At 47.9% G+C, this 26,945-nt stretch overlaps 3 protein-coding genes and 2 long non-coding RNA genes across 5 annotated transcripts; 2 read left to right on the top strand and 3 right to left on the bottom strand.

The window, feature by feature from the left end:
• Positions 1–429: 429 nt before the first annotated feature.
• LOC146276282 (uncharacterized) lies at positions 430–1,202 on the top strand. The gene is made up of 2 exons (XR_014762463.1): positions 430–639; positions 776–1,202. It is a non-coding gene; the product is annotated as an uncharacterized LOC146276282 (long non-coding RNA).
• Positions 1,203–3,627: 2,425 nt separating this feature from the next.
• On the top strand, positions 3,628–13,823 carry LOC146276281 (sortilin). Its single transcript, XM_084701613.1, has 21 exons — positions 3,628–3,936; positions 4,149–4,211; positions 4,496–4,572; positions 5,259–5,361; positions 5,833–6,000; positions 6,193–6,266; positions 6,572–6,618; positions 7,207–7,343; positions 7,419–7,502; positions 8,323–8,383; positions 9,742–9,894; positions 10,050–10,147; positions 10,230–10,329; positions 10,478–10,649; positions 10,805–10,998; positions 11,258–11,450; positions 12,040–12,156; positions 12,259–12,370; positions 12,545–12,651; positions 12,753–12,945; positions 13,079–13,823. Exons 1-21 carry the CDS (start codon positions 3,697–3,699, stop codon positions 13,091–13,093), a joined length of 2,508 nt encoding a protein of 835 aa, XP_084557739.1. The 5' UTR covers positions 3,628–3,696; the 3' UTR covers positions 13,094–13,823.
• LOC146276280 (uncharacterized) lies at positions 7,144–13,849 on the bottom strand. The gene is made up of 4 exons (XR_014762464.1): positions 13,717–13,849; positions 13,200–13,278; positions 9,873–10,125; positions 7,144–7,340 (listed from the first exon to the last, which is right to left on the bottom strand). It is a non-coding gene; the product is annotated as an uncharacterized LOC146276280 (long non-coding RNA).
• Positions 13,850–14,154: 305 nt separating this feature from the next.
• On the bottom strand, positions 14,155–16,969 carry slc35e3 (solute carrier family 35 member E3). Its single transcript, XM_084701612.1, has 7 exons — positions 16,288–16,969; positions 15,909–16,019; positions 15,553–15,711; positions 15,274–15,356; positions 14,915–14,978; positions 14,649–14,813; positions 14,155–14,294 (listed from the first exon to the last, which is right to left on the bottom strand). The coding sequence occupies exons 1-6, from the start codon at positions 16,696–16,698 to the stop codon at positions 14,691–14,693; spliced, it is 951 nt and encodes a 316-aa protein (XP_084557738.1). The 5' UTR covers positions 16,699–16,969; the 3' UTR covers positions 14,155–14,294; positions 14,649–14,690.
• A 186-nt stretch (positions 16,970–17,155) lies between these two features.
• On the bottom strand, positions 17,156–26,017 carry nup107 (nucleoporin 107). Its single transcript, XM_084701849.1, has 27 exons — positions 25,760–26,017; positions 25,268–25,353; positions 24,891–24,983; positions 24,546–24,655; positions 24,322–24,451; positions 24,113–24,216; positions 23,914–24,029; positions 23,585–23,633; positions 23,324–23,395; positions 23,015–23,103; positions 22,217–22,292; positions 21,994–22,107; positions 21,727–21,817; positions 21,148–21,227; positions 20,981–21,040; positions 20,189–20,334; positions 20,038–20,086; positions 19,814–19,883; positions 19,594–19,709; positions 19,325–19,514; positions 19,121–19,233; positions 18,903–19,005; positions 18,422–18,582; positions 18,161–18,286; positions 17,917–18,030; positions 17,656–17,823; positions 17,156–17,537 (listed from the first exon to the last, which is right to left on the bottom strand). The coding sequence occupies exons 1-27, from the start codon at positions 25,765–25,767 to the stop codon at positions 17,430–17,432; spliced, it is 2,742 nt and encodes a 913-aa protein (XP_084557975.1). The 5' UTR covers positions 25,768–26,017; the 3' UTR covers positions 17,156–17,429.
• Positions 26,018–26,945: the final 928 nt, after the last annotated feature.

Here is a 26,945-nt window from a genome sequence, read left to right as displayed (position 1 = left end):
TTCAGCCAATGGGTTTAGTGTTTCAGCAATAGAGAAAACTGTAACTAGTGCCCTGACCCTTTTTGTGACACCACACCAATCACGTTTGGTGATTTCAGTCACATAACATCCATGCTAATCTTAGAATCAAAGTTATGTGGACTAAACATTGTCATAGCAGGGAAGAAAACGTTTTGTAGTTTTGGTGTCCCACATTACCCAATTCACCCTACAAGCTGTTCTATGAAATACCCTTTTTAAACTGATTATAAATGGTGTAGGCTATCCATTATGTGCTTTTAGATAAAAACAAATTGAAAACAGGCAGAAAATTATGGGTGAAATCCTGCTACAATAGGCTGCCCTTGACAGGGTAGTTGTGGAAATTCCCACGATTCGATGAGTCATAAGCTGCGTCGTCATTAGAAGTCGCTGTATCAGTTGTCCAGTAGGAATCAAGTCTCCCACGGGGAAGGATTAACCGACTTGTTTGAACAACTAGACCAACTACAAAGTAACAACCACATGTCTGAAAGCGTTCAATTTGTTCAAACGTTGATATATCCCAATCCTTAAGAGACAAAATCGATAGAAAGGAATTCGTAATAATCGGTTGGGCATTATATGTCGCAGAACTAGCCTACTGACGGAGCAAATACTGTAAGTATTGCCTATTATTATTTTTTTGCGTTGACTACTGTGTTCTTTTTAAGCGGATCGTAAAGTGATCAACAACGACAATGTTGCCAGTGGGCAGTGCCAAACAGCGAATTAAAGAATGGTTTTGTTTTCCCAGGTGGTTCAGTGTTGTAAAGCGAAAACATGACGAGTGAAATCCTGAGGACTGTCTGCGCGGCGTTGACCGCCATCGTTGTGTTCGTTCGAGCGGTGGACTCGTTTGGGGGTCTCATGTATGTCCAAGATCACCATGGTTACATCTACGAAGACTGTCGACTGACGGGAAGTTATCCTCCTCGTGTCAATGTGACAACTGCAGAGTGTCGAGAGGACCCACTATGCTGCCATGAACTATCATAACTATCTTGTGTTTAGCTCGAATATTTGTTGTTGACCTTGTTGATTTTTTTTGACGTGTTCTTAGATGGGGGTTTGTTCTCCATACGTCTGTTTTGGACCATTCATAGTAGATCACATGTTTTGTACATTGAGGCAATTGGGATCGCAGGCTACTCCTGTTTCATAAATTGACGTATGATAAACAATTTGTTTCTACGCGGTTTCCTTATTTAGAAAGTAAGATGTGTAGGCTACTTCATAGTGTACTTGCATATAGTTCAAATATTTTTGCGGCGGCCCAATACATCCGTTCACTTAATTCGCGCTTATCACACGTTTAACAACACCACGGGAGCCAAACAGTTTGCTTTCACAGCTAAATGTAGGCTATTGAAGCGACCGAAGAAGACCGTGTCCATCAGCGCCACAGTAACACATTGTAAAGAGGTTTACAATGTGGCTTACAGGTTATAACCATATAACTACCACGGCCAGACCAGGTCTAGAACTTCCGGTGAAGTTAGAAACTTGACTTTTAATAATCAGAACAGGTCACCCTTAGCTATTACTCTCTTAACCCTACTCTCAGATTGTGTAACTTCTCGCTTTTTTTCATCAACCGATAACAGGGCGCCCTCACTGAGATCTCTCCCGTTTCCAGATTTTTGTTAGAAACTGAGAAAGTCATGTTACATTGCACTATCCATAGGGAACAAATATGACAGGCCAATTAGACTATTTATGTGAGTTAACATTAACGACTAGCAAGCAAGCTGACATTATGTAGCAAACAAGGCTAGATAGCTAGCTCTAGAGCTAGCCTAGCTACTTTTAGGATGTGTGAGTTAACCTATACCTTAGGCCTACCTTTGTAATTGTCAATGTAGCTCGAAACGTAATTTGAAGGACAGCAACATATACTCCTATGTACATCGTTAATTGTCATTTTGGGACACATGGAACCTATATCATGGTTGGCCATCCGAACTCCTCTACAAAATGGCATTGTGTTTGAAAACGAAGTAGGCATAGCTCTACCGGAAGTTGTTGACATGGCTTGTGCAAATGCAGGTGTTAGAACATGATATTAACATGCATATTCATATTTGTTTGCATTTTTCATATTAAATCATACACCTGAACAGTTTATACCATATGGAATGGAAGAACTAGGGGTTTCTAATAATGTAAATAGCCTATATGTATAGGCTATACATTTACATTACATTTAGTCATTTAGCAGAAGCTCTTATCCAGAACGACTTACAGTAGGTACAGGGACATTCCCCCAAGGCAAGTAGGATGAAGTACCTTGCCCTAGGACACAACATCAACATCATTCCGGCACGGCCGGAAATCGAACCGGCATCTTCTGATTAGTAGCCTGATGTCACGGCCACAGCTGTGCCCCCCTATTGTTTTTGGTTTTGCCCTGTCCTAGTGTTCCCTGTCTCATTGTCGTCACCTGTGTCTCGTTCAGTTCTCGTTAGTTTCATTGTGTCCACCTGTGTCTTGTTTGTTTCAGTGTATTTAGGTTCCTGTTTTTGTCCAGTCTTCGTCTTGGCATTACCCTTTGTTCCTGTGTGTACCCTGTCTGTTTTTGAGAATTAAACCCTTTTTGTTTGCAACTCCTGCCAACTGTCCTGCGTTTGGTCCTACCCCTCCACACACCGTGACACCTAATTCCGCTCAGCCATCTGACTGTAATTAAAAAATTAATAAGAATGTTAATAATCATTAACCAACAGTAGGCCTATATCAATATTTGGATATTAATTCATTTTTTCATAGGCTACTTTTTGGTTGGGAATTGCTGCAGTGATAAACTACAACTGTGATTGATGGTGGTGTTTAACATCAGAAGTTAATACCCTTTCCAATTCTTGCAATAAATGTATGAAACTTCTGTCCTATTGCAATTATTTCCTTTTGTAGGCTACCAGGCCCACTATTCCTATCATGCCTACCCATGGACTACCATTTGCTGACGTTCAAGTGCAATGCATGTCTGAATTATGAACCACGATGATCTCCTACAATGTAAAATGTGGTTGGTGCTTTAACTCCCATAAGATTTTGGTAAAATTGCAGCGTGTTAGTAGATAAACTAAATATATTACGACTAACGTTAATGCACCTTCGCTTAACGTGCTATTTGCAAGAACATAGCAAAGTTAGGCTATATATTAACTTAATATATAGGTCACAGCGACCTCATGAGTCGATAAGGCCTCGTCCTTTCGTTGTTATAAATGAATAATTGGTTCGAACCCACCCATCATCTACTTCACCAGTCCAAATGATGGCAGTCTACTAAAGGCTATGGTTACACTTGTATGCCCATTCATACAGCTCAAACAAAAACATGCGATCGTTAAACACAACTTTTACAACGGCTGATTTATAATTTTAACGGACCGGTTATCAGACGCAAGTGGATGGCTGACTTTTAAATCGTCTCACTGATGATGACACTTATTATTTGAGCATCACATGGACATTATCAGTTGGATGAGCACATGTCAATTCCGGTATGTTAATGAGCCGGTCAAACCGACATCCCGCCCCCTTGTCTATCAAGTGCGACACTTGTACCTTCGCGCGAGGAGCAACGCTGTGCCCTCACTCACTCTATCAACTTTGTCTGTTTGTCCTGGATTTGAGAAACCCCACCGTTCCATCTCCCCTACCATATCCAGTATGACCGGGAGACTTTTGGTCCTTGTAGGGGCATCCGTCCTTTTCCTGGCAACGGGGGGTCAGGGTACCGAACAACGAAACCATAGAACGGTGACTTTCCATCGGGCTCAGCAAGATGTCAAGGCGCGCCAAGTCTACTCACGACCTAAAAGAGATACTTTTAAAAGTCCAACTTTTACATCTTGCAAACATCCTCTGACCCTCTCAGAGCATCAACTGTTGGATAAAACTACACATGAGGTGAGCTTTGTGTATTTGTTAGTTAGTTAGTTTGTGCGCAATGACATACAGTAAGCTACACAACCATCTTATCCAACCACAGCTGTAGTGCTATATACACACGTTATAACTTATATATGTTCAACTTATGTTTTGAGACACACTGAATTCAAAAGTAACTGTTTGCTTATGAAGGGCTCACACCTCATCTCTCGCTCTCTCTTTCTCGTTAGACTCAGTTTCATGGGGATGATGGTTCTAGCTTTACACTCACATGGGTGGGTGATGGAACAGGGGTAAGTACGACTCACAGAATCATCATCCTCATCATGTGTGATCAAACTTTCTGGCTCCATTGTTTAGACACAATACCAAGATGCATCTGCCTTTTGTCAACCCAACTTTACCTTCTTTCTGTCCCTGCCAAATACTTTAATGCAGAATACCTAAACAGGATCTTTCTGACTTTCCTGCTTTTGTTTTATTTCAAGTCTTCAAACTTTTCACTCGTCTGCTTTTCTGTTAACATGCCAAGCGCATCACTGCGCGCATATAAGACCTCACCTCCTTTGTTTCCCAGGTGATCCTGGTGTTGTCCACTATAAGTTCTCCTTTAGACACCATCTATGCAGGAGGCTCCTCACGGCTCTACCGGAGGTGAGAGCCTGGCACTGCTATGTAGACTGACATTACCACTATGTACACTGACATTACCACTGTGTAGACCAACATTACCACTATGTAGACCAACATTACCTCTATGTAGACCAACATTACCTCTATGTAGACTGACATTACCACTATGTAGACTGACATTACCACTGTGTAGACCGACATTACCACTATGTAGACCGACATTACCTCTATGTAGACTGACATTACCACTATGTAGACCGACATTACCACTATGTAGACCGACACTACCACTATGTAGACCGACATTACGTCTATGTAGACTGACATTACCACTGTGTAGACCGACATTACCACTATGTAGACTGACATTACCACTGTGTAGACCGACATTACCACTATGTAGACTGACATTACCACTGTGTAGACCGACATTACCACTATGTAGACTGACACTACCTCTATGTCGACCGACCTTACCTCTATGTAGACTGACATTACCACTATGTAGACCGACATTACCACTATGTAGACCGACACTACCACTATGTAGACCGACATTACGTCTATGTAGACTGACATTACCACTGTGTAGACCGACATTACCACTATGTAGACTGACACTACCACTGTGTAGACTGACATTACCTCTATGTAGACTGACACTACCACTATGTAAACTGACACTGGAGTGTTGTCGGCCCCCTTAGTGCGGATTATGGCAAGACCTTCCATGACATCACTCATCTGATCAACAACACTTTCATCCGGACGGAGTTTGGCATCAGTGCGGGCCCTGGGAACTCTAAACAGGTGAACAGGAATCTTCAGATGAGCTATACTGCAGAGTGAATGCAGGCATATCTGCTCACGTTGGCCTGTTGTGTCTTGTGCTGTGGTTTGTGGTTTATGGTTGCAAGCTGAGGTGACTAACCGTAACAGCCTTTGTCCTGACAAATTAACTTCAGCCATCACAGTTCTGTTTTTTACACACACATTTGCACACACACCCAACTGTGGTCTACTCAGAAATACATAGAAAAGTGTGGGTTTAAGAGGATTCATCTAGAAACTAAAGCTTCACAGTCTTGACTGTTGACTGGTCATTTCTGTTTTCACATGAACTACCCAAAAAATAACAAGCGTGACACTTTAGTGGACCGACCGACAGAGCGAGCGATAGCGCTGCTGGTCGCAGCAGAAAAGGATGTTTTTTTCCCCCATGATTGATTTGTCATTTCAAACAGACACACTGAAGCTGTCAGCGCTGATGTTGATTGACAGGTGATTCTGACAGCAGACCCATCTGCACTGGACAGTCCTGGAGGAGTGATCTTCACCTCCACGGATGCTGGCCTGTCCTTCAAGGCTGTCCAGCTGCCTTTCCACCCTGACAAGCCAATCACCTTCCACTTCCAGAATCCAGAATACCTGGTGGCTATCAGCATTGACGTGAGGAGAAGGCTTTTGTTTAGGCCTGTGACTTTGACTCTCTCTTTCTCTCTCTCTTTCTTTCTCTCTCTTTCCATTATCTATCTCTCTCTCCCACTTTCTCTCTCTCTCTCCCCATCACGCACACACAAACACGTTTATTGTGCTTCATCACCCTTGACCAGCTCCCTGTGCTGCGTCCCTCCCTTGCAGGGTGGCCTTTGGCTTTCTCAGAACTTTGGGGCAGCTTGGACTAAACTTCACGACGGAGTGCAGTCTTTGATGTGGTGAGACACCCATCACACCCAACCAACATCGCATCTTACAATAACGGCTATTTTCAAGGTGTCAATTTTACACCACAAGTGTTTTTCCAGGTCCATCTCATGAGTGGTTAAAAAGCTAAAACTGTTAAATGAACAATGAAAAATAACAGCAAAGTCTGACCTGTTTCTGTTATAGGCGTGATTCTTATTATCAGGATTGAGTAAGTGTTTCCATTCTGAGTCAGCCAAGATCTAAGGTGTCAACTGTAGGCTCAGTGCCTCCGTGGTTAATGAGGGGGTCTCTGACTGTCTGTCTGTCCATGTAGGGGCGCAGGGACCACTCTGTTCTTCAGCTTCAGTCCCAAAGGAACAGGTAAAAAAAGCCTGACAACATCTCAAACCGATAACTTGACTTGCTTAACCCTTGTGCTGCCTTCGGGTCACATGACCAAAAAGTTCATAACGAACCATCGTTGTGTTTACCCAATTTTACCCAATACAAAAGCAAATACAAATTATTTTCTTTTAACCTTCGCAATGTGGGGGGTCTTAGACAACCCAACAGTTAAAAGAAAATGCTTCACTTTGTTTTTGTATGCGGTAAAGTTGTCGCAAACAAAGGTGGGTCACAATGACTGATGGGTGACCCGAGGAGAACACAAGGGTTAACAAATACCAGTAGAGCGAGGGGATTCATGGAGCAGCTCTCATCCCAAACGAACGTGACTAGCCTAGCTAGCTAGCTGCACATTGTGCGGCGCTGGATATACTTTTATGTTGTTAAAGCGGCACATTGCATTAAAGGATGGCTCGCTGAGTAATCTATGTTAATGTGGTTAGTTGTATGTTTACAGATTAAGTTTTAAATGAGTTTCTGCCTGCAATTTCATGTTGGTTTTAGATATAGTTTAATTGTACGGGAAACTGTTAAGTTACCTAAAGCGCTGTGTTGTGTTGTCAGTCGAGGCGGATAGGAGAGGAGAGCTGTTCCTGATGAGAACAGAAGACCTTGGGAAGACTTTCACAACCATCGCTCACAACATCTTCTCCTTTGGCTATGTAGGAGGCTTCCTCTTCACTTCAGTTATTGAGACACTGGTGAGAGACACACACACGCACACACACATCTTCAGTTTAAAGAAGTCACGCTTCAGTAATGTAACTCTTTTCCAGAACTCTCCCCGTGTCATTTATGTGTCGTCCGACCAGGGAGAGCGCTTCAACCGAGCGCAGCTGCCCTCGGCCTCCCCCGAGCAGGTGAGTGCCGATGCTGCGCTGCCCATTTGATCTGCTCCTGAGCAGAAACACCATTCTTAGGGCCCTCCACCATGTCAGTAACATCTGTACAATCTCAAAAGGGGCATTTTGTTGCACAGCCAGCAATGAACAAAGCCATCAGAAAAACACCGATCAACACACAAACAAGTCACACACAGAAAACGTATGGTTAATAGCTGCAGGTCCAGTATCTTGGCAGATGACATCTGTGACCAGATGATAACGTCAACGTCCTGAACAAGGGGGTTCCATCACCTCTGACTTCCTGTTTCTTCTTCATTTCCTGTCTCCCCCTCCTCTTCTCCTTCAGGACAGGGGTCCGACCTGGTCCAGTTTCCCTTTTCTAATCTAGCTTCTCATTTTTACTGTGTTATGTAGTTTAACTTCCCTTTAAGACTCCTCTCTCATCCCTGGGTCAGTTAAACAGTCTTGTTGACTAACAGCTGAAAGCTTGCATGTCTGTTTGAAGAGGAACAGAAAGTTGCTGTGAAATAGAGGTTTTCACAGCAATCTGTGGCCCAAGACAAGATCTTCAAGAGAAGATTGTTGGGCCTAGCCAACACACACACACACACACACACACTAACCTTTACTTGGTTATTTGTCACACCATCTCAACACAGCCCATCACTCTGCCGACAGAGCAGAAACACACTGACAATGAGTAGACGAACTGAAGCATGAAATGTAACACACACTCACACACATGGCAGCGAGAGATCTGAAACTGTCAGACTTGTGTCTTAATGCTTCATTTTCTTATCTGTGTATTTGTGTGTGTTTGTGTGTGTGTTTGCAGTTCTACTCTGTATTGGATGGCGATGAGGACATGATATTTATGCATGTGGACAATCCTGGAGGTAAGACCTTAACCATCTCTCTGTCTCTCTCACACGCATCCCACCACTAAAGCTAGTCTGCGATCATGAATGTCCAGAATGTGGAGCAGTCGACCCTCTAACAGCAGGGGGCCAGCAGCAGTGGGGAAGTCTGAGTGGGCCAACAGGCTGAGGTCACATCCAGGCTGAGGTCACATCCAGGCTGAGGTCACATCCAGGCTGAGGTCACATCCAGGCTGAGGTCACATCCAGGCTGAGGTCACATCCAGGCTGAGGTCACATCCAGGTTGAGGTCACATCCAGGTTGAGGTCACATCCAGGCTGAGGTCACATCCAGGTTGAAGTCACATCCAGGCTGAGGTCACATCCAGGCTGAGGTCACATCCAGGCTGAGGTCACATCCAGGCTGAGGTCACATCCAGGCTGAGGTCACATCCAGGCTGAGGTCACATCCAGGCTGAGGTCACATCCAGGCTGAGGTCACATCCAGGCTGAGGTCACATCCAGGCTGAGGTCACATCCAGGCTGAGGTCACATCCAGGTTGAGGTCACATCCAGGTTGAGGTCACATCCAGGCTGAGGTCACATCCAGGTTGAAGTTACATCCAGGCTGAAGTCACATCCAGGCTGAGGTCACATCCAGGTTGAAGTTACATCCAGGCTGAAGTCACATCCAGGCTGAGGTCACATCCAGGCTGCTGACAAACCACTCGACCATAGAGTGTGTTTCAACTTCTGTGTGTACAAATATGTGTGTGCATATTATGTTTTAATGTAAGCATCTGTGTGTGTTTATTTCTGGGGCTTTTCATGTCTGGGCCAGTGCCTTTAGGATAGCGCTGTGCTATTGTGTTGTGGCATTAAGATGGACGGGGCAGATAAGGCTTTATCTAGAGGTGGTATTGGCGTTGTGGTTCCACTAGAATAGCTGACAAAGACCATGGGCATCAGGGCATAACACACAAACACACACGTATGAACGTTCATAAAACGCAAGATGGTCTCTTTTTGAAACACACACGCCTAACAGACACCCTCATGCTTCTCCCTTTTCAAAGGAGGATGAAATGAGAGACTGCAGGCATGGGAGATAAACAGGATGGGAACCTCATCAGGGGGGCTGGTCATTGTGTTTAAGAGTCAGCAGCCTTGTAGCCAGTCTCTCCTAGCTAGCATTGGGCATCACCACACCTTGACATGTAGGTGTGTTTCAATCAGGTGTTCTGGCTTCCATCCCACACCAGTGACTTACCTGTGTGTGTGTGCTTGTGTGTGTCTGCCTGTGTGTGTGTGCGCTTGTGTGTGTCTGCCTGTGTCTGCCTGTGTGTGTGCACTTGTGAGAGAAACCGTGTCATGTTGTCCTTTGTCTGCTTTCACAGACACCTACTTTGGGACGATGTACACTTCAGACGACAGCGGCGTGCTCTACTCCAAGTCTCTGGAGCGCCACCTGTTTGGAGGGAACCGGAAGAGCGACTTCACCAACATCACCTCCCTGAGAGGAGCCTACCTCACTAACGTGCTGGAGGAAGGTAAGGATCACCCATCCAGCCTTTGACCCCTGCGGCCTTCGACCCCTCCGGCCTTCGACCCCTCCGGCCTTCTACCCCTCCACCTGTTGGAACCATCCTTCCGTTCGTTCACTCTTTAAGGTGCTTGTCTTCTTTGCTTTCTCTTCTCCTGTCAGACAGACGCATCAGGTCAGTCGTCACCTTCGACAGAGGAGGAGAGTGGAGGCTCATCCAGAAGCCCCAGAATGTGGACTGTGTGGAGAATACCAGAAATGTAAGAAAGAGGATTAACAGTCAAGCAAGCACAAGCCCTCTCCTTGGTGTGGAGACTAAGAATCTGTGTGTGTGTGATTCAGTGTTATCTACACATCCATGGAGAGCACAGCCGTGTTAATGGGATCACTGCCATGTTGCCTCTCTCCGACCCCTTGGCTGTCGGCCTCGTCATCGCACACGGTAATCCAGCGTCACATGACCACGGTCCTCCCACACCAGGAAATAGAGTCATAGGAGAGCTGGAGGGGGCATGCGGTTCCAGTCCATTTCAGAAATATGCAACCTTCCTTCCTTCACCCTAACTTTACCCCCCTCCCCCCCCCTCCAGGAAGTGTGGGTGATTCTCTGTCGTCGTCCCGGCCTGACGTGTTCATGTCCCAGGACGGGGGGTACACCTGGAGGGGAGTCCTCAGGGGCCCCCACCACTACAGCATCCTGGATTCTGGGGGGCTAGTGGTGGCTGTGGAGGCCCACAGTGGCGTCCAGGTCAACACTATCAAGTACTCAACACCATGATTACCTACATGGATTTGTAGAGTTTGTAACTATATTTGCTGGAAATTATAGTGCATTTATTATTTTATTTAATCTAAAGTGATCTATGCATGTGTGTGTGCGTGCATTGCAACATTTTATATCGCGGTACATTCGTCAGGTTCTCCACGGACGAGGGTCAGTGCTGGCGGGTGTATAACTTCACCGACCAGCCCATCTTTTTCTCCGGCTTGACATCTGAGCCGGGCTCTAAGACTATGAATATCAGCGTGTGGGGCTACCGTCCGGAGGACGACGAGCAGCCCATGTGGGTGGCTGTGACCGTCGACTTCCAGAGCCTCCTCAACAGGGAGTGTGAGTGGGGCGCTAACACGGATTTATATAAGCGGCGCTAATATCTGTAGCTAGCTGCACATAGCTCCCAACCTCGCCCGAGTGTAAACATCAACGGACACTTAACGCTAGCTCTTATAAACCACTCTTGAACTTTTAAGATGTGAATTCAAAATAGCTTACTAGTAAATGTTTTTATTAATAAGAAACCCGTTTCAGATCTTCACTGCGTTAGCGACAAGCTACATTTGACTCTATCCAATGGTCGCTTGTTTCCTAGGTGAGGACCAGGACTACGAGGAGTGGTTGGCCCACTCGACGGAGGGTGGAGACCCGGCCACAGATGGCTGTGTCCTGGGCTATAAGGAGACATTTAGGAGGCTGAAAAAGATGTCAGTGTGCAGGAATGGTAGGGACTACAGGGTTAGCAGGCAACAGAACCCTTGTCCCTGTACCAGAGAGGATTACCTATGGTAAAAAATCCTTCTTTCTTCCGTATACTAGTACCATCACAGGATCGTAACAGTTAGCACTAACTGTTACGATCTTGTCTTACGAGCTAGGATGATTGACTGGCGCTCAAGGATGTGAAATATTTAGTTACTGTACTTAAGTAGATTGTTCTGGTATCAGTACTTTAGGTCACTATTTATTTTTCAGACTTTTTACTTGCACGCATTAAATTATTTTCAAAAGGTTGAAAAACATTTTGGGGAAAAAGTTGTTAGGTTAAAAAACTTTGTTCCAATATTCTTTTCAACCTTTCAAAAATATATTTTGAAAAAAATAGTTTGCAACAATTTTATTTGTTGAAAGTTTTCTCCGATAGTTTTTCAAAAGGTTGAATAAAACATTTTGATAAAAGTTTGGAAAAAACTATAACATAGCTAATGCTCCAAAAGAAGTGCCAGATTTGTGCAATGGAAAACTCAAAAAGTTGAGTCGAGCCGGTATTGTAAAAACTCCCTAAGGCATACCTGCATGTTCAGAACTGGTGTTATCTATGATCTGAAATCTGTGAATCAGCAAAGTGGACGTATATTCCTCTGTTCACGTAAACAGCGACTACGGTTACTATCGCCATGCCAACAGTTCAGAGTGCGTGAGGCAGCCAGACACAGCAGACAACTTCCTGGAGGTGTGTCCAAATGGAGAAGAGGAGGAGCTTAAGACATCTGGGTGAGCACACAAACATTGATACACAGACAAAATCACACACAGTCACACACACACACACACAGTCACACACACACGTGTTTGAGCTGTGTGTGCCATGTGCAGGTACCGTAAGGTCCCAGGTGACAGATGTGAGGGGGGCTTCACTCCCCAGCGGGGGGACACAATCAGCAGGAACTGTGGGAAGACCAGCCCAGACCAGCACTTTGACACTCCTGTGAGTACGGAAGTCTCAATCACCCTTTTGGGGACATGAAAACGTGACCTTGAGGGGTAGAGCTGGTCATATCAGCAGCGGCTACCCAACCCTCGTGTTGAACAACCAAAACCTTTCATCTGAAGGATTCTACTTTAAAATCCCAGAAAGATATGTGTCCCTGTGTTCCCCCAGAGAGAGAAGATGGTGCTGATAGCGGTCTGTGTTGGAGCAGGAGTCATCGTTCTGGTAGCCGTGGCAATCGCTGTGTACTCTGTCAGGAGAATGAGCTATGGAAACAGGTGAGAAACACACACACACACCTTACTCACAGATACACACACACACACGCACACACTCACACACTCCAGAGTGTTGACGTGAGGTTCTCTGCTGTCTCCAGGATGCCTGTGTATCGCTTTTCTGCCCTCTTGCTTCAGGCTGACGACCGCTGCGTTGCCACAGACTCGGACAGCATCGCCAGCGGCAACGGAACAGGCGTCAACACGGACTCAGACGATGTGAGGGTCGTCACGGCAACCTGTTTAGAACGCTCGCTTCTTACAAACCTTCTGAGAAGTTTCACTCAAGTCACGGTTGTAGCTAGGAGTCTTGGTGCTTTGCTGATTCCATTCAGAATCAGATTATTGCTTTGGCTGATTCTTGTTTGTTGGAGCAGAATGCTGGTGTTTAATGTCATACTCTAATTTGATGTGTTTTGTTTTGTAGGATCTTATTGAGTGAGCCATGTGCGGACATGGGATATATGAACATATAACCTGGATCTGTCACGGTCAGAGCCGTACGCCCGCTGGGTACAGCGTCTAGCACAGCCAGGCTGAAGCCTTACCGTTGCAGCGTGGGTTTGACTCCAGCCTGGACCCTTTCCTGCATGTCCTCCACTCTCTCTCCACTGCCTCCAACTGTCACTATCACAAATAAAGCAGAGAAGGAATATACTGTATACATATTTATGTATAAAGAAAAGCATTGATACATCTTTTAGATGGAATCAAGATTCCAAGGCCGTAATCATAATACATATTGGGGGGGACACATCTCCCCCATTATTCAAATCTGGTCAAAATGTCCCCCCCAATATTTTAATATGGAAATATAAATGTGCAACGCTACGACAGGCAACCAAGCACGCTGTCCGGAAGTATAATTAAAAAATATATATTCGTCCTCCCCAATGTTGAATGGCTACGACCTTGCAAGATTCCATCCCTATACAAGGAATTGATATATCAAAAGATGTCTGGATTTGAACATTTTTGTATACATAAAGCCCTGAGTTACAGAACTATTTATTGAGCCAAGAATACTTGGGGAGATACTGATGTTGCGAGTCGTCTTTCACATACCGTGTTCACTTTGCAATCTTCAGCTTGCTCCCTTGTATGTCGATTGTATATTTAATGTTCCTAAAAATAAAGCCAAAATAATTCACAATTGTAGAATAAAAACATGGTTAATACAACAAGCCACTAACTACCCTCTTTTTCCTATCAACACGACACTGTTCATCTGCCTCAGCCCCTTTGATAGGTCACGGCAAGTCCTAGTCTCACCTGCAGAGGGAGCCATTAAGCCAACATCTGCCCCCTCCAGATCCATGCCAACACACACACACACACACCTTGTCTGTCAAAGGCTCTAAGTTTGAATAAACGAACGTCTCTGTTCACTATAAATACCCCAGGAGGGATCCTGAACAACATCTGGTCACATAGTGGCTGGTTAGACTGGTGTGCACAGACACACCCCATCTACTTTCTGAAAGAGACCCTCAAAAAAAAAACTTTCTTCAATAAAATACAATTTATTAAGCGGTACAGATTATGTAAAAACAATTGAATAATTCAAAAAAAAGAATAATAATTAAAAAGACTGTTTTCAGCATTTGGACATGGTTGAGAGTTGGTCCTCTCGTTCATCGTACCTGCAAAAAAATACGTTTCTGGCATTTATTGTTGAAATGTTGGTACAGTCATATTATAAAACTAGGCATTTGGAGCAGCAAGGCTTTCTCTCCTGTATAAACTCACTCACTCATCGATCCTATAACAACATTCTGCAGCATCACCCAGAGAGATTAATTCACCCAGAATTCCTGTCTACGGTAACACAAGAGCCCGGGGTCTTTCGAATTCCATCCCATAATATTTCAATTAGTCCCTCTATTCCCCCACCCCCCTGCCTCCCCCCTCAGTCAACACCAACATTCCATCCTTCCACCCCCCTGCCTCCCTCCAATCAGGAGAGGCATAGGGCAACACAGGCCACATCAAGCCACCATTGAGAGGGCCCATCCTGGATGATTGGCAGTCCAGCCAGCCTATGGCCGCTGTGCCAGCCGGCTCTTGCCCTCCTCCTGCTCGGCCAGTTTGAAGTGTGTGTATGCCAGGATGCCCGTCAGGGTGCACCCGATGCCCAGCCCCTGGTGCAGGGACAGGGGGTCCTGGAACAACAGCAGCAATGCAACTATTACGGTTGAACGGCCAAAGCATTTGACTGCAAATCAAATCCCCCCTCTGTACGTTGCTATGGAGATGACCCTACCTGGAACAACACGTAGCCCCCCAGCAGCGTGATGCAGAACTTGAAATGGCCAAACATGTTGTATCTAGGCAGACCAGAGTTAAAGGAACCAATCACTGAGAAGAAGGAAGTTCCTGCAGCCAATTGAATCTTTTTTTTCCCAAACACTGGACATACTTGAGGTGCATTTGATTTAACAGTCTGAGGATGGAGCTACACATCCTTCCATCAGCTTCACTGGATATTGTGAGCCTAATCAAGCACGCCTCAAGTCTGTCACCCCCATTAACAGTTCAACTGAGGCAAACTATCAACCCAGAGGTCCTAAAGGGGTTGACCTACGACCCCAGTGGTCCTCAGGGGTCAGGGGTTAAGGATACGTGACTGCAGATGTGTTACCGATGATCCAGTAGATGGACAGGTTCACCAAGAAGGCTACGGATCCAGACAGAAGCACCATGAACTGCACACACACACACACACACACACACGTGCACACACACACACACGTGCACACACACACACACACACACACACACACACAGAACAAGAGGTGTGGGTGAACGTGGTAAAAGCACCATCCCCCTAGCGTGCCTGTGTGTGTGTGATAGTGTGTTTGTCTGTGTGTGTGAGAGAGAGTGTGTGTGTGTGTGTCTAACCAGGGCCGGCAGGGGCCAGGGGCTGAAGATGCCGTGCTCCCCAGAGAGGGGCTCCAAGCAGGGCACCAGCAGCAGCAGGAAGCCTGAGGACATGGGAGCCTGGTAGTACAACAGCTGCATGGAGTTCACCTGCAACTCCTGCTGCTTAGATCCCACCCACTAGAGAGAGAGGGAGGGAGGGAGGGAGGGGTGGTGAAGGGGTTGGAAAGGAGGGGAAAGGTATCATAAATAGAAGGTGAAAGAGAGAGAGATAAAGAAAAGTGCATTAGGTTTACAAGAGTTCAATCTAAGTTTTTTTCCCCCTCAGGTAATGCAAAGACACGTTAGCTGATTCACGGTTCGCTAGGAACACTCACCACCTGGTAGAGAGACGTTACAAACACGCCCAGCGTGGCGAACACCATGCCGAGGAGGTTGAACCGGACATCGTAGTACGAGTTGAGAATCACGCCTAACGTGATTGGAACCTGAGCAGCAAACGGACAATAACCGTTACCAGCGACATAAGAGAAAATACAGGAAGGATTGTTTAAAACGTAAACTGATTACAATCCCGTCTCTGTGGATGAGCACGTGTATGTAAACGATTTGTGTCAGCTGTCAATCACGTGTCACTTTTGTCGTCATATTCTGTAGCGTGTGTGTAAGAGAAAGAGAATGTTCTAATTGTAGTGCAAGCGCCTACATTGTTTAACGAGAATAACACACTTGACAAAAGAATTAATTCATACTTACCACCGTTAACTTGATCTTGGTGGAGAAGGTTTTCCTGTAGTACAGTGTCTGTATGACAATAATGACCGGCGTTGTCATGGCTTTAGCCAACTGGTATGTCCCTATGGTATTGTTCTGGAGTGACAGGTTAGTGAAGGCGACGAAACCGCAGAAACTTAGAGCCAACCAGATGATCTTGGTGGGCTGAAGACTCTTTGGGGAGAAAATGTCCATTTTCTGACACACATACAAGCCGAGCCATGTCATCAAGAAGTGTATCAACGTCAGAGTGATGTTGGGAAAGCCGTAGTGAACATAGATCCATTTGTTGATGAAGACGATGCATATAGATGACAGCAAGTTAGCCAGCAGCCCTGCTACGATGCGGCTGTTGCCAAAAAGGTCTGAAAGCCGGGTGGCCATGGTGCTCATGTACGAGCCTTACAAATCAGACGTCTTCTCAAGTGGCTAACGTTAGCAGGCTAGCTAGCGCTACTGTCAACTGAAGTTTAAAAAAAATGTCTACCCTTTGCCACGCAACAGGAAAAGTTCCGGTGGTCTCCGGCCACAGACGCCGCCTGACTTTGCTCGCATTCCTTTAGAACGAACTTTTATCGCGCTGGTACAAGGTCTCTTTCTATAGCGGTTCCGGTGTCAGTGCACGGCGGTGCGTTCATACTTTCAGGCGTGTGTCTAATTTAGACAGATGACACTGGAGTGACGTCACAATGCACCTTACTCTGTGTTTGAAACATCCAATCAGTCAGCGGCGTCTCTGTCCGACACCGCCACCAAGTGGACAGATGAGGTAGAATGACGGAATCAAAACATTCGTTTCCCCTCTAGCAGCCCTGAGAGCAACGTTTGAAAAATGTTCTTCACACAAACACATTTTGAAAACCTTTATTTTATTTCATACAAAACAAGGACATTTTTTTTATCCACCTGATTGTTTTGGGGTGGGGGCTACAAAAACATGTCAACAAAAGAAAGGGACAACAGAACCACAGGTGTGTGTGTGTGTGTGTCTGTGTGTGTGTGTGTGTGTGTGTGTGTGTGTGTGTGTGTGTGTGTGTGTGTGTGTGTCTGTGTGTGTGTGTGTGTGTCTGTGTGTGTGTGTGTGTCTGTGTGTGTGTGTGTGTCTGTGTGTGTGTGTGTGCTCTTCAAGCCTGGACCTCGTACCCCAGGGGGTCCAAGCCCTTGTCCAATAGGAGCAGAGACGACTCCCGCATCTTCTGTAAGAACTTTCTCAACTCCTCCTTAGAGAACACCTGAGGGGGGGGAGGGGGAAGATGGCACAGGATGAGGGACACAGAGACAGAGAGAGACAGAGAGAGACAGAGAGAGACAGAGAGAGACAGAGAGAGAGAGACAGAGAGTGAGTCACACCTGGTAGAGACGGTGCTGGTCGGAGGCGATGATGTCAGCGAGTCGCAGGCTCTCCTGCAGGCGCTGGGTCCTCTGCAGCACGCTGAGCAGCAGGAAGCACACGAGGGGCAGACACAGACGCCGCAGCAGCGCCATCTGGTGGACACGCTCCGGGTCCTCCTCACAGTCCTGCGGGGATGCACACACACACACACACACACACATCCCATTAGACAAGATGTACCGCATCAGCTTCTAAAAGTTTGACTGTCTAACACACACCTCTCTCACGTCGACCATCCAGCCTCCGTCTACAAACAGCAGCACGTTGTAGATCCTCTCCTTCACATCCTCCGTCAGAGAGTCCAGACGGCCATTCCAAGTGTCATACTCCATCTGTACACACAAACACACGTTAGAGAAGGAGCCAAAAGATAGGAATAGAGAGCAGCCTGTGTGTGTGAGTGTGTGTATGTGTGTGTGTGTGTGTGTGAGAGTGTGTGTGTGTGTGTGTGTGAGAGGAGACCTGGTAGTCCTTCTCCCTCATCTCGTGAGCCACCTTCTGGGTGAACGAGGCCTGGGCCGGCAGAGAGGGCAGCTGGGGGGGGCAGCTCACCTGCCGGAACCACTCGTTAAACGCCTCGTGGGCCTCCTGTAATACACACACACACACACACACACAGCAGTTAACATTAGACTGTGCCAACCCTGACCACATCTCTCCTTCACACCTGTCAGTCAGGCTGACTAGCCAATAGGAGAAGTTTGTGGGGGTGTGGCCGCTCACCAGGTAGGCCCGGATACAAAGGTGCTCACGAATAGCATTCTCATCCTCGGCAGGAAGGGGCGTGGCCGAGCCTTGCTCCTCCCACTGCCGGTAGATCTCCCTCATGGAATCTTCTGGAACCTTGGAGAACACCTGCTTGGCTGCATCGTGCTTCTTAGAGGCTGTGAGATACGAGAAGATGAATACAGGAGGGGTGGGAGAGAGAAAGGAAGGGAGGGGAGAGAAGGAGGGAAGGGAGGGATGAGTAAATGGACATTACACAAACTCTCTATTGGAGTGTATGTAACATGTGTCTATAGATAGGATGGCTATAGCTCAGTGGTGGATGGCAGGTTCAATTCCCTCATTGGGATCAAAATTGAATTATTAATACTTATTGCAGATCATATATTACACAAATTGTCCCTTATACAATAACTAAATACATCATTTTTATTATGATAGAATTCCATGGACTGTCCCTTTAAGAAGCCACGCCCACCCAGGAACTTCCTCATGATTGCGTTGCTCTGCTTCAGTGCCTCCGCCCTCTGGGCGGGGTCAAACACCAGCCAATCAATCACATCGATCTTCTTCTGGTCCTCCTAAGAGAGGGGAGGGGGGTTAGACAGGAGGGAGGCTGTGTGTGTGTGTGTGAGTGTGTGTGTGTGTGTGAGGGTGTGTGTGAGGGTGTGTGTGAGGGTGTGTGTGAGGGTGTACCGGCGTGGTTCCTGTATCCAGGGCGGGGCTGAGGTCGTGATGAACAAACTCCTGATCGTCTCTCTCTCTGACATTCTCCACCACCAGCTTCGTCACCGCGGCAACCTCCAGACCTGACAACAACAACAATGTCCCTCAGAAAGGTGAGAGTCCAAACATACATATTGACACTTGTGTGTGTGTGTGTGTGTGTGTGTGTCGTACCAGCCTGGCGAGCCAGTTCCAGGCAGCGGCGTCTCTGAGAGCAGTCGGCCACGCCCTCCAGGTGCAGGGCGTAGGAGGCGGTGGCCAGGGGGGCGGGCAGGTGGCTGCAGTAGAACGGCAGCAGCTCCGCTTGCTTCTCTCGGCCCAGCAGGCTGACAAACGCCTTCAGCACATCCACACACACCTCCTCCTGGGGGGCACAGGTGTGTGTGAGAGAGAGAGGGAGAGAGACAGAGAGACAGAGAGACTGTGTGTGTGTGTGTGTGTACCTTCAGGTGGGTCCCCATGCTACGGTAGAACAGCACCAGGTGTGTCATGAAGCGCAGCAGGTGAGAGGGGAGGGGCATGGGCCCACACAGCCAATCACTGAACTCTTCCAGAAGGCCTAAAACACACACACAGCTGTCAGTGAGGATGAAGCAGGGTTGCACCCGTCTCAAGGGTGACCAGAGGTGAAAGGTCAAACTAGGGGTCAGAGGACAGGCTTACCGTCCAAGTCTCCCAGGATGATGAACTTCTGGATGACATGGTAGTGCTCTCTGGTCTCCTCCTCCACCCTCTGGAAGCACAGCACAGCCTGTCTCACTGTGTGTGTTACTGTGTGTGTGTGTTACTGTGTGTGTTACTGTGTGTGTTACTGTGTGTGTGTGTGTGTGTGTGTGCTACTGTGTGTGTGTGCCCCATGGTTGACAGAGGTAAATGCCGACACACACCTTGGATTCCGTGGCCTTCAGTTCCTCAAACACCTTCTCCAGAGTCCAGCTGAGGGAGAGAGAGAGAGGGGGGTAGGGAGTCAGACAGCTGTAGGCCAGGCCAGGGGCAGTGTTCCTGGGCAGGGTGTCTACTCTAGGCTGGGGATCATACTTGGCCTCCAGGTAGTCTCTGGGGAGCGTGTCCAGCTCGTCGTGAGCCATGCCTGAGGAGCGCACCTCCTGCTCCACCAGGGTGTCCACCAGCACACGCAGGTACGCCCACACACAGTCCTCCCACGACTCACACACCGGCAGCAGCTGGGGGCGGGAGGGTAGAGGACACACACACAGTGACCAGCTACACACACACACACAGTGACCAGCTACACACACACACAGTGACCACCCACACACACACACACAGTGACCACCCACACACACACACACACACAGTGACCAGCTACACACACGCAGTGACCACCCACACACACACACAGTGACCACCTACACACACACACACAGTGACCAGCTACACACACACACAGTGACCACCTACACACACACACACACACACACACAGTGACCACCTACACACACACACACACACACACACACACACACACACACACACACAGTGACCACCTACACACACACACACACACACACACAGTGACCACCTACACACACACACACACAGTGACCAGCTACACACACACACACACACACCAGCTACACACACACACAGTGACCAGCTACACACACACACAGTGACCACCTACACACACACACACACACACCAGCTACACACACACACAGTGACCAGCTACACACACACACAGTGACCACCTACACACACACACAGTGACCAGCTACACATACACACAGTGACCAGCTACACACACACACACACACCAGCTACACACACACACAGTGACCAGCTACACACACACACAGACGGTCATACCCGTTTGAGGTTGCCACTCAGGACAGCGTAGATAGCTCTCTCATATCTGTTAAAATGTTCCTGAAGGGGGAGGAGAGAGAGAAGAGAGATCACTGTTCACTGTCAGAATAGTACTTCAGTGTGTGAGTGTTAGTGTGTGTGTGTGTGTGAGTGTTAGTTTGTGTTACCTCCTCTGCCATCCTCCAGCAGCAGACCTTCCACACACACCTCTGAGGATTCCCCTCTACTGGCTGCAGCTCTGTACCGCCTGGAGAGACACACACAGTGAGGGAGAGACAGGTAGAGAGACAGACAGGTAGAGAGACAGACAGGTAGAGAAGCAGACAGGTAGAGAGGCAGACAGGTAGAGAAGCAGACAGGTAGAGAAGCAGACAGGTAGAGAGACAGACAGGTAGAGAGACAGACAGGTAGAGAAGCAGACAGGTAGAGAGGCAGACAGGTAGAGAAGCAGACAGGTAGAGAAGCAGACAGGTAGAGAGACAGACAGGTAGAGAGACAGACAGGTAGAGAGGCAGACAGGTAGAGAAGCAGACAGGTAGAGAAGCAGACAGGTAGAGAAGCAGACAGGTAGAGAAGCAGACAGGTAGAGAGACAGACAGGTAGAGAGACAGACAGGTAGAGAAGCAGACAGGTAGAGAAGCAGACAGGTAGAGAAGCAGACAGGTAGAGAGACAGACAGGTAGAGAGACAGACAGGCAGAAAGACAGACAGGCAGAGAGACAAACAGGTAGAGAGGGCTGACGGACCGGAGGTGATGTTGGGGTCGTGGTACAGCTTCCAGCCCTCCAGAGTAGCCGCTCTCCACGCCTGACCACAACGCTTACACAGCCTCTGGGCCTGCGCACACACACCACACACACACCACACACACACCACACACACACCACACACACACCACACACACACCACACACACACCACACACACGGGAGTTAAGGGATGGTGAGGTGGATATAGTGTTGTGTATGGTGGTTGTAGCAGTTCCTCCAGGCCCGCGGGGGCAGCAGAGCCCACCTCGTCCGTCATGCCTGCTCTGATGAGGGTGAACAGGTACTTGAGCAGCCTGGCGTCATCCTCTCTGTCCAGGTCTGCCAGCGGACGCTTCTGTCTGATAGGAGCGTCTGGGTCCTGCACTCACACACACGTATGAGAGAGAGTTAGTGGGTGTGTGTGGCTGAGACAGCTCGTGTGTGTGTGTGTGTGTATGTGTCTGTGTGAGACAGTGTGTGTGTGTCACCAGCTCTGTGACCAAGGGGATGTTGAACCCAGCGCTGGAGGCTCTCCTCTGCTTCAGAGCATGCAGGGTGTTCTCCCTGTCAAGTCACCACGGAGACAGAACAGACCAACATATCACCTCAATACATCCCATAAGGACCACTACCCATCCCCATTTGCTGAGTAGTCATGGAAGTCCTGGGGTCCTGTTTGAATATCACTCACTTTCCAAATTCAAAACTTACAGTAACATTTGCTAAATGTACAAAAGGTTTTGATGGTAACGCAGGGTTTCCGGCAGCACTTTGCAGTTAAGGCGGCCGCCTAAGCAACACACGCCTGCCGCCGTAAATGTTGTAACTACGCTGTAACTACATTGTAACTACGCTGTAACTACGCAGTAACTACGCTGTAACTACGCTGTAACTACGCTGTAACTACGCTGTAACTACGCTGTAACTACGCTGTAACTACATTGTAACTACGCTGTAACTACGCTGTAACTACACTGTAACTACATTGTAACTACGCTGTAACTACGCTGTAACTACGCTGTAACTACGCTGTAACTACGCTGTAACTACGCTGTAACTACGTTGTAACTACGTTGTAACTACGTTGTAACTACGTTGTAACTACGTTGTAACTACGTTGTAACTACGTTGCTGCCATGTGACCTCCCGCTCCGCCGACAAACCCCACCCTACCACCTTAACTAATACATTTTCTGTGGGAAACCCTGGTAACGGCTAACATGACCTGTTTCCATGTTTACTCTGTGAGTGTTTCTGTGTGTGTGTTTGTGTGCGTGTGAACTCACCAGTAGACAGACTTGGCGTAGTACTCAATGTTGTCAGAGAAGTCTCCTATGTCATCCTTGGCAATGCTCTCTAGCCAATCAACAACAAGCTAGGCGGGGGGGGAGAGACAACAACATCATCATGAGTTACAGTTGTGATTGGTTCACCCACCTAAACCTGAAATGATGTTAGTTGTACGTGTGCTGTACTGGGCTAGAACGGACTGAACCATGTGGGTGGGTGAGGGGGGGTGTTCATCTGGACTGAACCATGTGGGTGGGTGAGGGGCGTTTATCTGGACTGAACCATGTGGGTGAGGGGTGTCTGACCTGGCTCTGGCGGACCACAGAGTCTCTCTGGAAGAGCTGCTCCATCACTGCCTTCTCACTCTCACTGGGGGTCTGACGGAGGGAGGGGTTAGTGTCCGTCTCTCTCTCTCACACACACACACACACACACACACACACACACACACACACACACACACACACACACACACACACACACACACACACACACACACACACACACACACACACACACACACACACACACACACACACACACACCGCAGAGCAGGATGTACTCACAGCCACATCCATCATGATGTCATCTTCCAGCGCCGACTGGACGCGGTCCCTGTAGACAAACAAGCTGAGTCAGCACAGGGTCTTCTACACCCCCCTCCCCCCTGCAGCCCAGAGCAGTGAGGCAGCCCAGAGCAGTGAGGCAGCCCAGAGCAGTGAGGCAGCCCAGAGCAGTGAGGCAGCCCAGAGCAGTGAGGCAGCCCAGAGCAGTGAGGCAGCCCAGAGCAGTGAGGCAGCCCAGAGCAGTGAGGCAGCCCAGAGCAGTGAGGCAGCCCAGAGCAGTGAGGCAGCCCAGAGCAGCGAGGCAGCCCAAAGCAGTGAGTCCTTCTGACCTGTAGAGGGAGGTGAGGAGTCTCCAGGTCACCATCTCCTGCTGCAGGAGCCACTTCAGACCAGCCGCCTTAGAGGAGCTCCTCTGGCCCATCACCAGCCTCTCCAACACGCCCACCTGACACAAACACACACAGCATCAGGACCAAACAACACAGCAGGTAATGCCAACACTCCCCCCCCCCCCCCCTCCCCCCTCACCTTGTCCTGACAGAGCTCTTCGTACTCCTCCAGCAGGTCGAACACGGCGGTGGATGAGTGTTTGAGGTACGCCGCCAGGAACTCTGGGAACAGGCTCAGGGAGGCTGTGAGAGAACAGCTCTTAGACTGCAGAGTGGGAGTGTGTGTGTACGTGTGTGTGTGTGCGTGTGTGTGTGTGCGTGTGTGTGTGTGCGTGTGTGTGTTCCTACCAGCCTCTCCTGGGTCCTCCTCCTTCACCATGACAGAGCTGCTGTTCAGGTCGTCAGTGAAGCTGGAGTCTCCCAGAGCAGACCGAGGAGACGGATACAGACTGGTGGTCCAATCACTGTCATCCAGGTTCTATAGGGAGCACACACACACACACACGCTTTCAGTCTCTACGTTATACTTTAGACTCTCTCTCTCTCTCATTCACACACACGCACCAGCTCACCATGCTCATGCTGCCCAGGGTGGGTCTGGGGGTGTGTAGGAAGCGAGGGGTCCCCCCGGTCCTTAAGATGGCCGACACATCAGGGTTCCTCACAGAACTCCTGGGAGTGACTGGAACGAGATGCCTCACATTAGCCCTGCCTCAGCCCTGCCTCAGTCCTGCCTCAGCCCTGCCTCAGTCCTGCCTCAGCCCTGCCTCAACCCTGCCTCAGAGAGACAGGATGGAGACAGGGAGAGGGAAAGAAGGTGAGGAAGACAGAGCGAGGCAGTCGGATATAGGGGGAGGGAGAGGAACTGAGACAGAGAGTGAAACAGATCAACAGAGAGAAAAACAGAAGTCTCTTACGTGTGTGTTTAAGGAGCGAGCCCGGTGTGTGTCTCAGCAGAGCGCGTGCGGGTGTAGCGGTGGCGACGGGGCTTCCATCGCGCGGGGAGGGAACTGTAGCAGCGTCGGTTAAGGAGGATAATCTGGTTGTCCGGTAACCAGGCTCCTTTATCACCAGTCATACTTTAATCCTTTCTAAACAGCCAAATCATGTATTATCGAAATACATATGCCGCCAGCTAAAAACACTTCATTTAAAGCAGGCGTGTAAAGCAAAGCGACGAACAAGGAGTTATTTGTATATGCGACCTTCATCTCCAGTCAAGTCCGGTAGACTGTACACTAAGCTACACCCATCCCACATGTTTACACACCGTAAGAACACAAATCAAGGATACAGAAAACCTTCTTGGAACTTCTTCGCCGAGCCGCGCGGGTTAGCTCGGTCTCATGGACCACGGGGGACATCAGCTCATCATGGCCCCTTAGGGAATGACAGTACCGAGTTAACTAGCAAATCAGTTAACATTAGCTCGCGATACAAGTGGCTGGATTCCTCTACCTAGGTGATGGTATGGACCGTAGTGATCATACTAGCAGCTTGTTGCAACGTTTAATACGCCATTATCCAACATTGCACATTGTGTTAGTTAGTAAGCACTAGCTGACTACTAAGCTGCTCACATAATTTGAGCTATCGGAGGCGTACAGTGTCTGAGGTCTGTCCGAATTGAGTCTATCTAGCTACTGAACAGTAGTGTAGCTAGTTCATCACACATGCCAAACCCCTGACAATTAGTTAAGCAGTCTTAATTGACGTAGATAGCATGTTATTACAGTATACCATATAATTATTATGGTTTAATTTGAACGGGTTAAAAACTGTTTACCAATCCATTGCCAAGTTCGGGATATAAAAGCCAGTTCTTAGAAGTTGAAACGCTAGCTAGCGGTGCTAGTTTTCTGTCTTGCGGTTTACAGGCACCGTTTTGGTTCCCGCTACAGAAGGAAAAGCAATCGATCTCAGAAGCTTTCATAAAAAAGGTACATAACCTTCAAACGTGCAATATTACTTCAAACCAAGCAGGACAGTACAGTTAATCAATTAAAGTAAAATAGAGTAATAAACAACATTCGCAATGCTGACTGTAAATATGTTTATCTTGATTAGTTTGGGCTGCTGTATCTCGTGCAACACAAAATTGGCCCGTCCGGAAACATGACCTAGACACTAGGTTCTGCCAACGCTAGATAGACGCCAGTGTTAAGATCAGTGCAATTTAATCGTTATTGTCTTCATAACCATTCTTATACGCGCCATAAAAACACACAGGCTACATTTTTGTGTTATTTGGGGAGACAGAGAGACCGCTGTGGTGCTCTCGTTTCTGCTTTACTAGTTTAGAGACAGTCCTTTATTCATCCTCGGTGTTACCTCCAGGCCCAGAATAGCTAAGTTGACAGGTCTATGGTGAATTAACTGTGGGAGATATCTCTGTGTGTGTGTGTGTGTGTGTGAGAGAGCCCTGAAGAAAATATTAGCCTTTAAAATTAAATATAATTCTGTAGCCTCTCCAACAGGCAGCATGTAGTGAACTAGATCACCACCAGGGGACAGAGTTGAACATAAGGCCCAGCAGACTGACTCAGTGAACAGTTGAAAAGAGATATAAGATAAGAATGGAGCGAGGGAGAGAAGGTGGAGGGAGAGAAGGAGAGAGTAGAGAAGAAGGAGAGAAGGAGGAGAGCGGTAAGAAGGAAGGAAGGAAGAGAGAAGGGAGGTTTGACTGAGCAGTAAACCCAGGCTCCCTAAAGATCAGAGTCCATGCGTGTCAGAGGTGCTGAAGCTGCTGTCTGGGTCTGTGCTGAAGGGAAACCCCTACCTACGCTATGCTGCTGTGTGTGTGTGTGCGTGTATTTATGTGTGCGTGCCTGCAACATCACTCTTCTGTCTTGGGTGGAAATAAGGATGAAAACCAGGATCATGAGAAGAAGGGGAGAGGCTTAGGTGACAGGAAGAGGAGGGGCTTGGGTGACAGGAAGAGGAAGGGCTTGGATGACAAGAAGAGGAGGATC

Source organism: Hypomesus nipponensis, chromosome 7 (assembly GCF_054491055.1).
Source record: "Hypomesus nipponensis isolate SF chromosome 7, ASM5449105v1, whole genome shotgun sequence".
NCBI classification, from domain to species: Eukaryota; Metazoa; Chordata; class Actinopteri; order Osmeriformes; family Osmeridae; genus Hypomesus; species Hypomesus nipponensis.
This window is presented reverse-complemented; position numbering and strand designations above follow the sequence as displayed.

What these genes read in the sequence shown, in the direction of transcription:
- LOC146276281 (XM_084701613.1), top strand. Translation starts at nt 3,697, where the DNA reads ATGACCGGGAGACTTTTGGTCCTTGTAGGGGCATCCGTCCTTTTCCTG. An exon ending in GGGTGGGTGATGGAACAGGG is followed by an intron (nt 4,212 to 4,495) that starts GTAAGTACGACT and finishes TTTGTTTCCCAG; the next exon opens with GTGATCCTGGTGTTGTCCAC. An exon ending in AGAATGAGCTATGGAAACAG is followed by an intron (nt 12,652 to 12,752) that starts GTGAGAAACACA and finishes TGCTGTCTCCAG; the next exon opens with GATGCCTGTGTATCGCTTTT.
- slc35e3 (XM_084701612.1), bottom strand. Translation starts at nt 16,698, where the DNA reads ATGAGCACCATGGCCACCCGGCTTTCAGACCTTTTTGGCAACAGCCGC. An exon ending in CCTGGCCCCTGCCGGCCCTG is followed by an intron (nt 15,357 to 15,552) that starts GTTAGACACACA and finishes GTGTGTGTGCAG; the next exon opens with TTCATGGTGCTTCTGTCTGG. An exon ending in GGTAACACATCTGCAGTCAC is followed by an intron (nt 14,979 to 15,273) that starts GTATCCTTAACC and finishes TGGTCTGCCTAG; the next exon opens with ATACAACATGTTTGGCCATT.
- nup107 (XM_084701849.1), bottom strand. An exon ending in GCATGGGGACCCACCTGAAG is followed by an intron (nt 19,515 to 19,593) that starts GTACACACACAC and finishes TGTGCCCCCCAG; the next exon opens with GAGGAGGTGTGTGTGGATGT. An exon ending in TTTGTATCCGGGCCTACCTG is followed by an intron (nt 18,287 to 18,421) that starts GTGAGCGGCCAC and finishes TGTGTATTACAG; the next exon opens with GAGGCCCACGAGGCGTTTAA.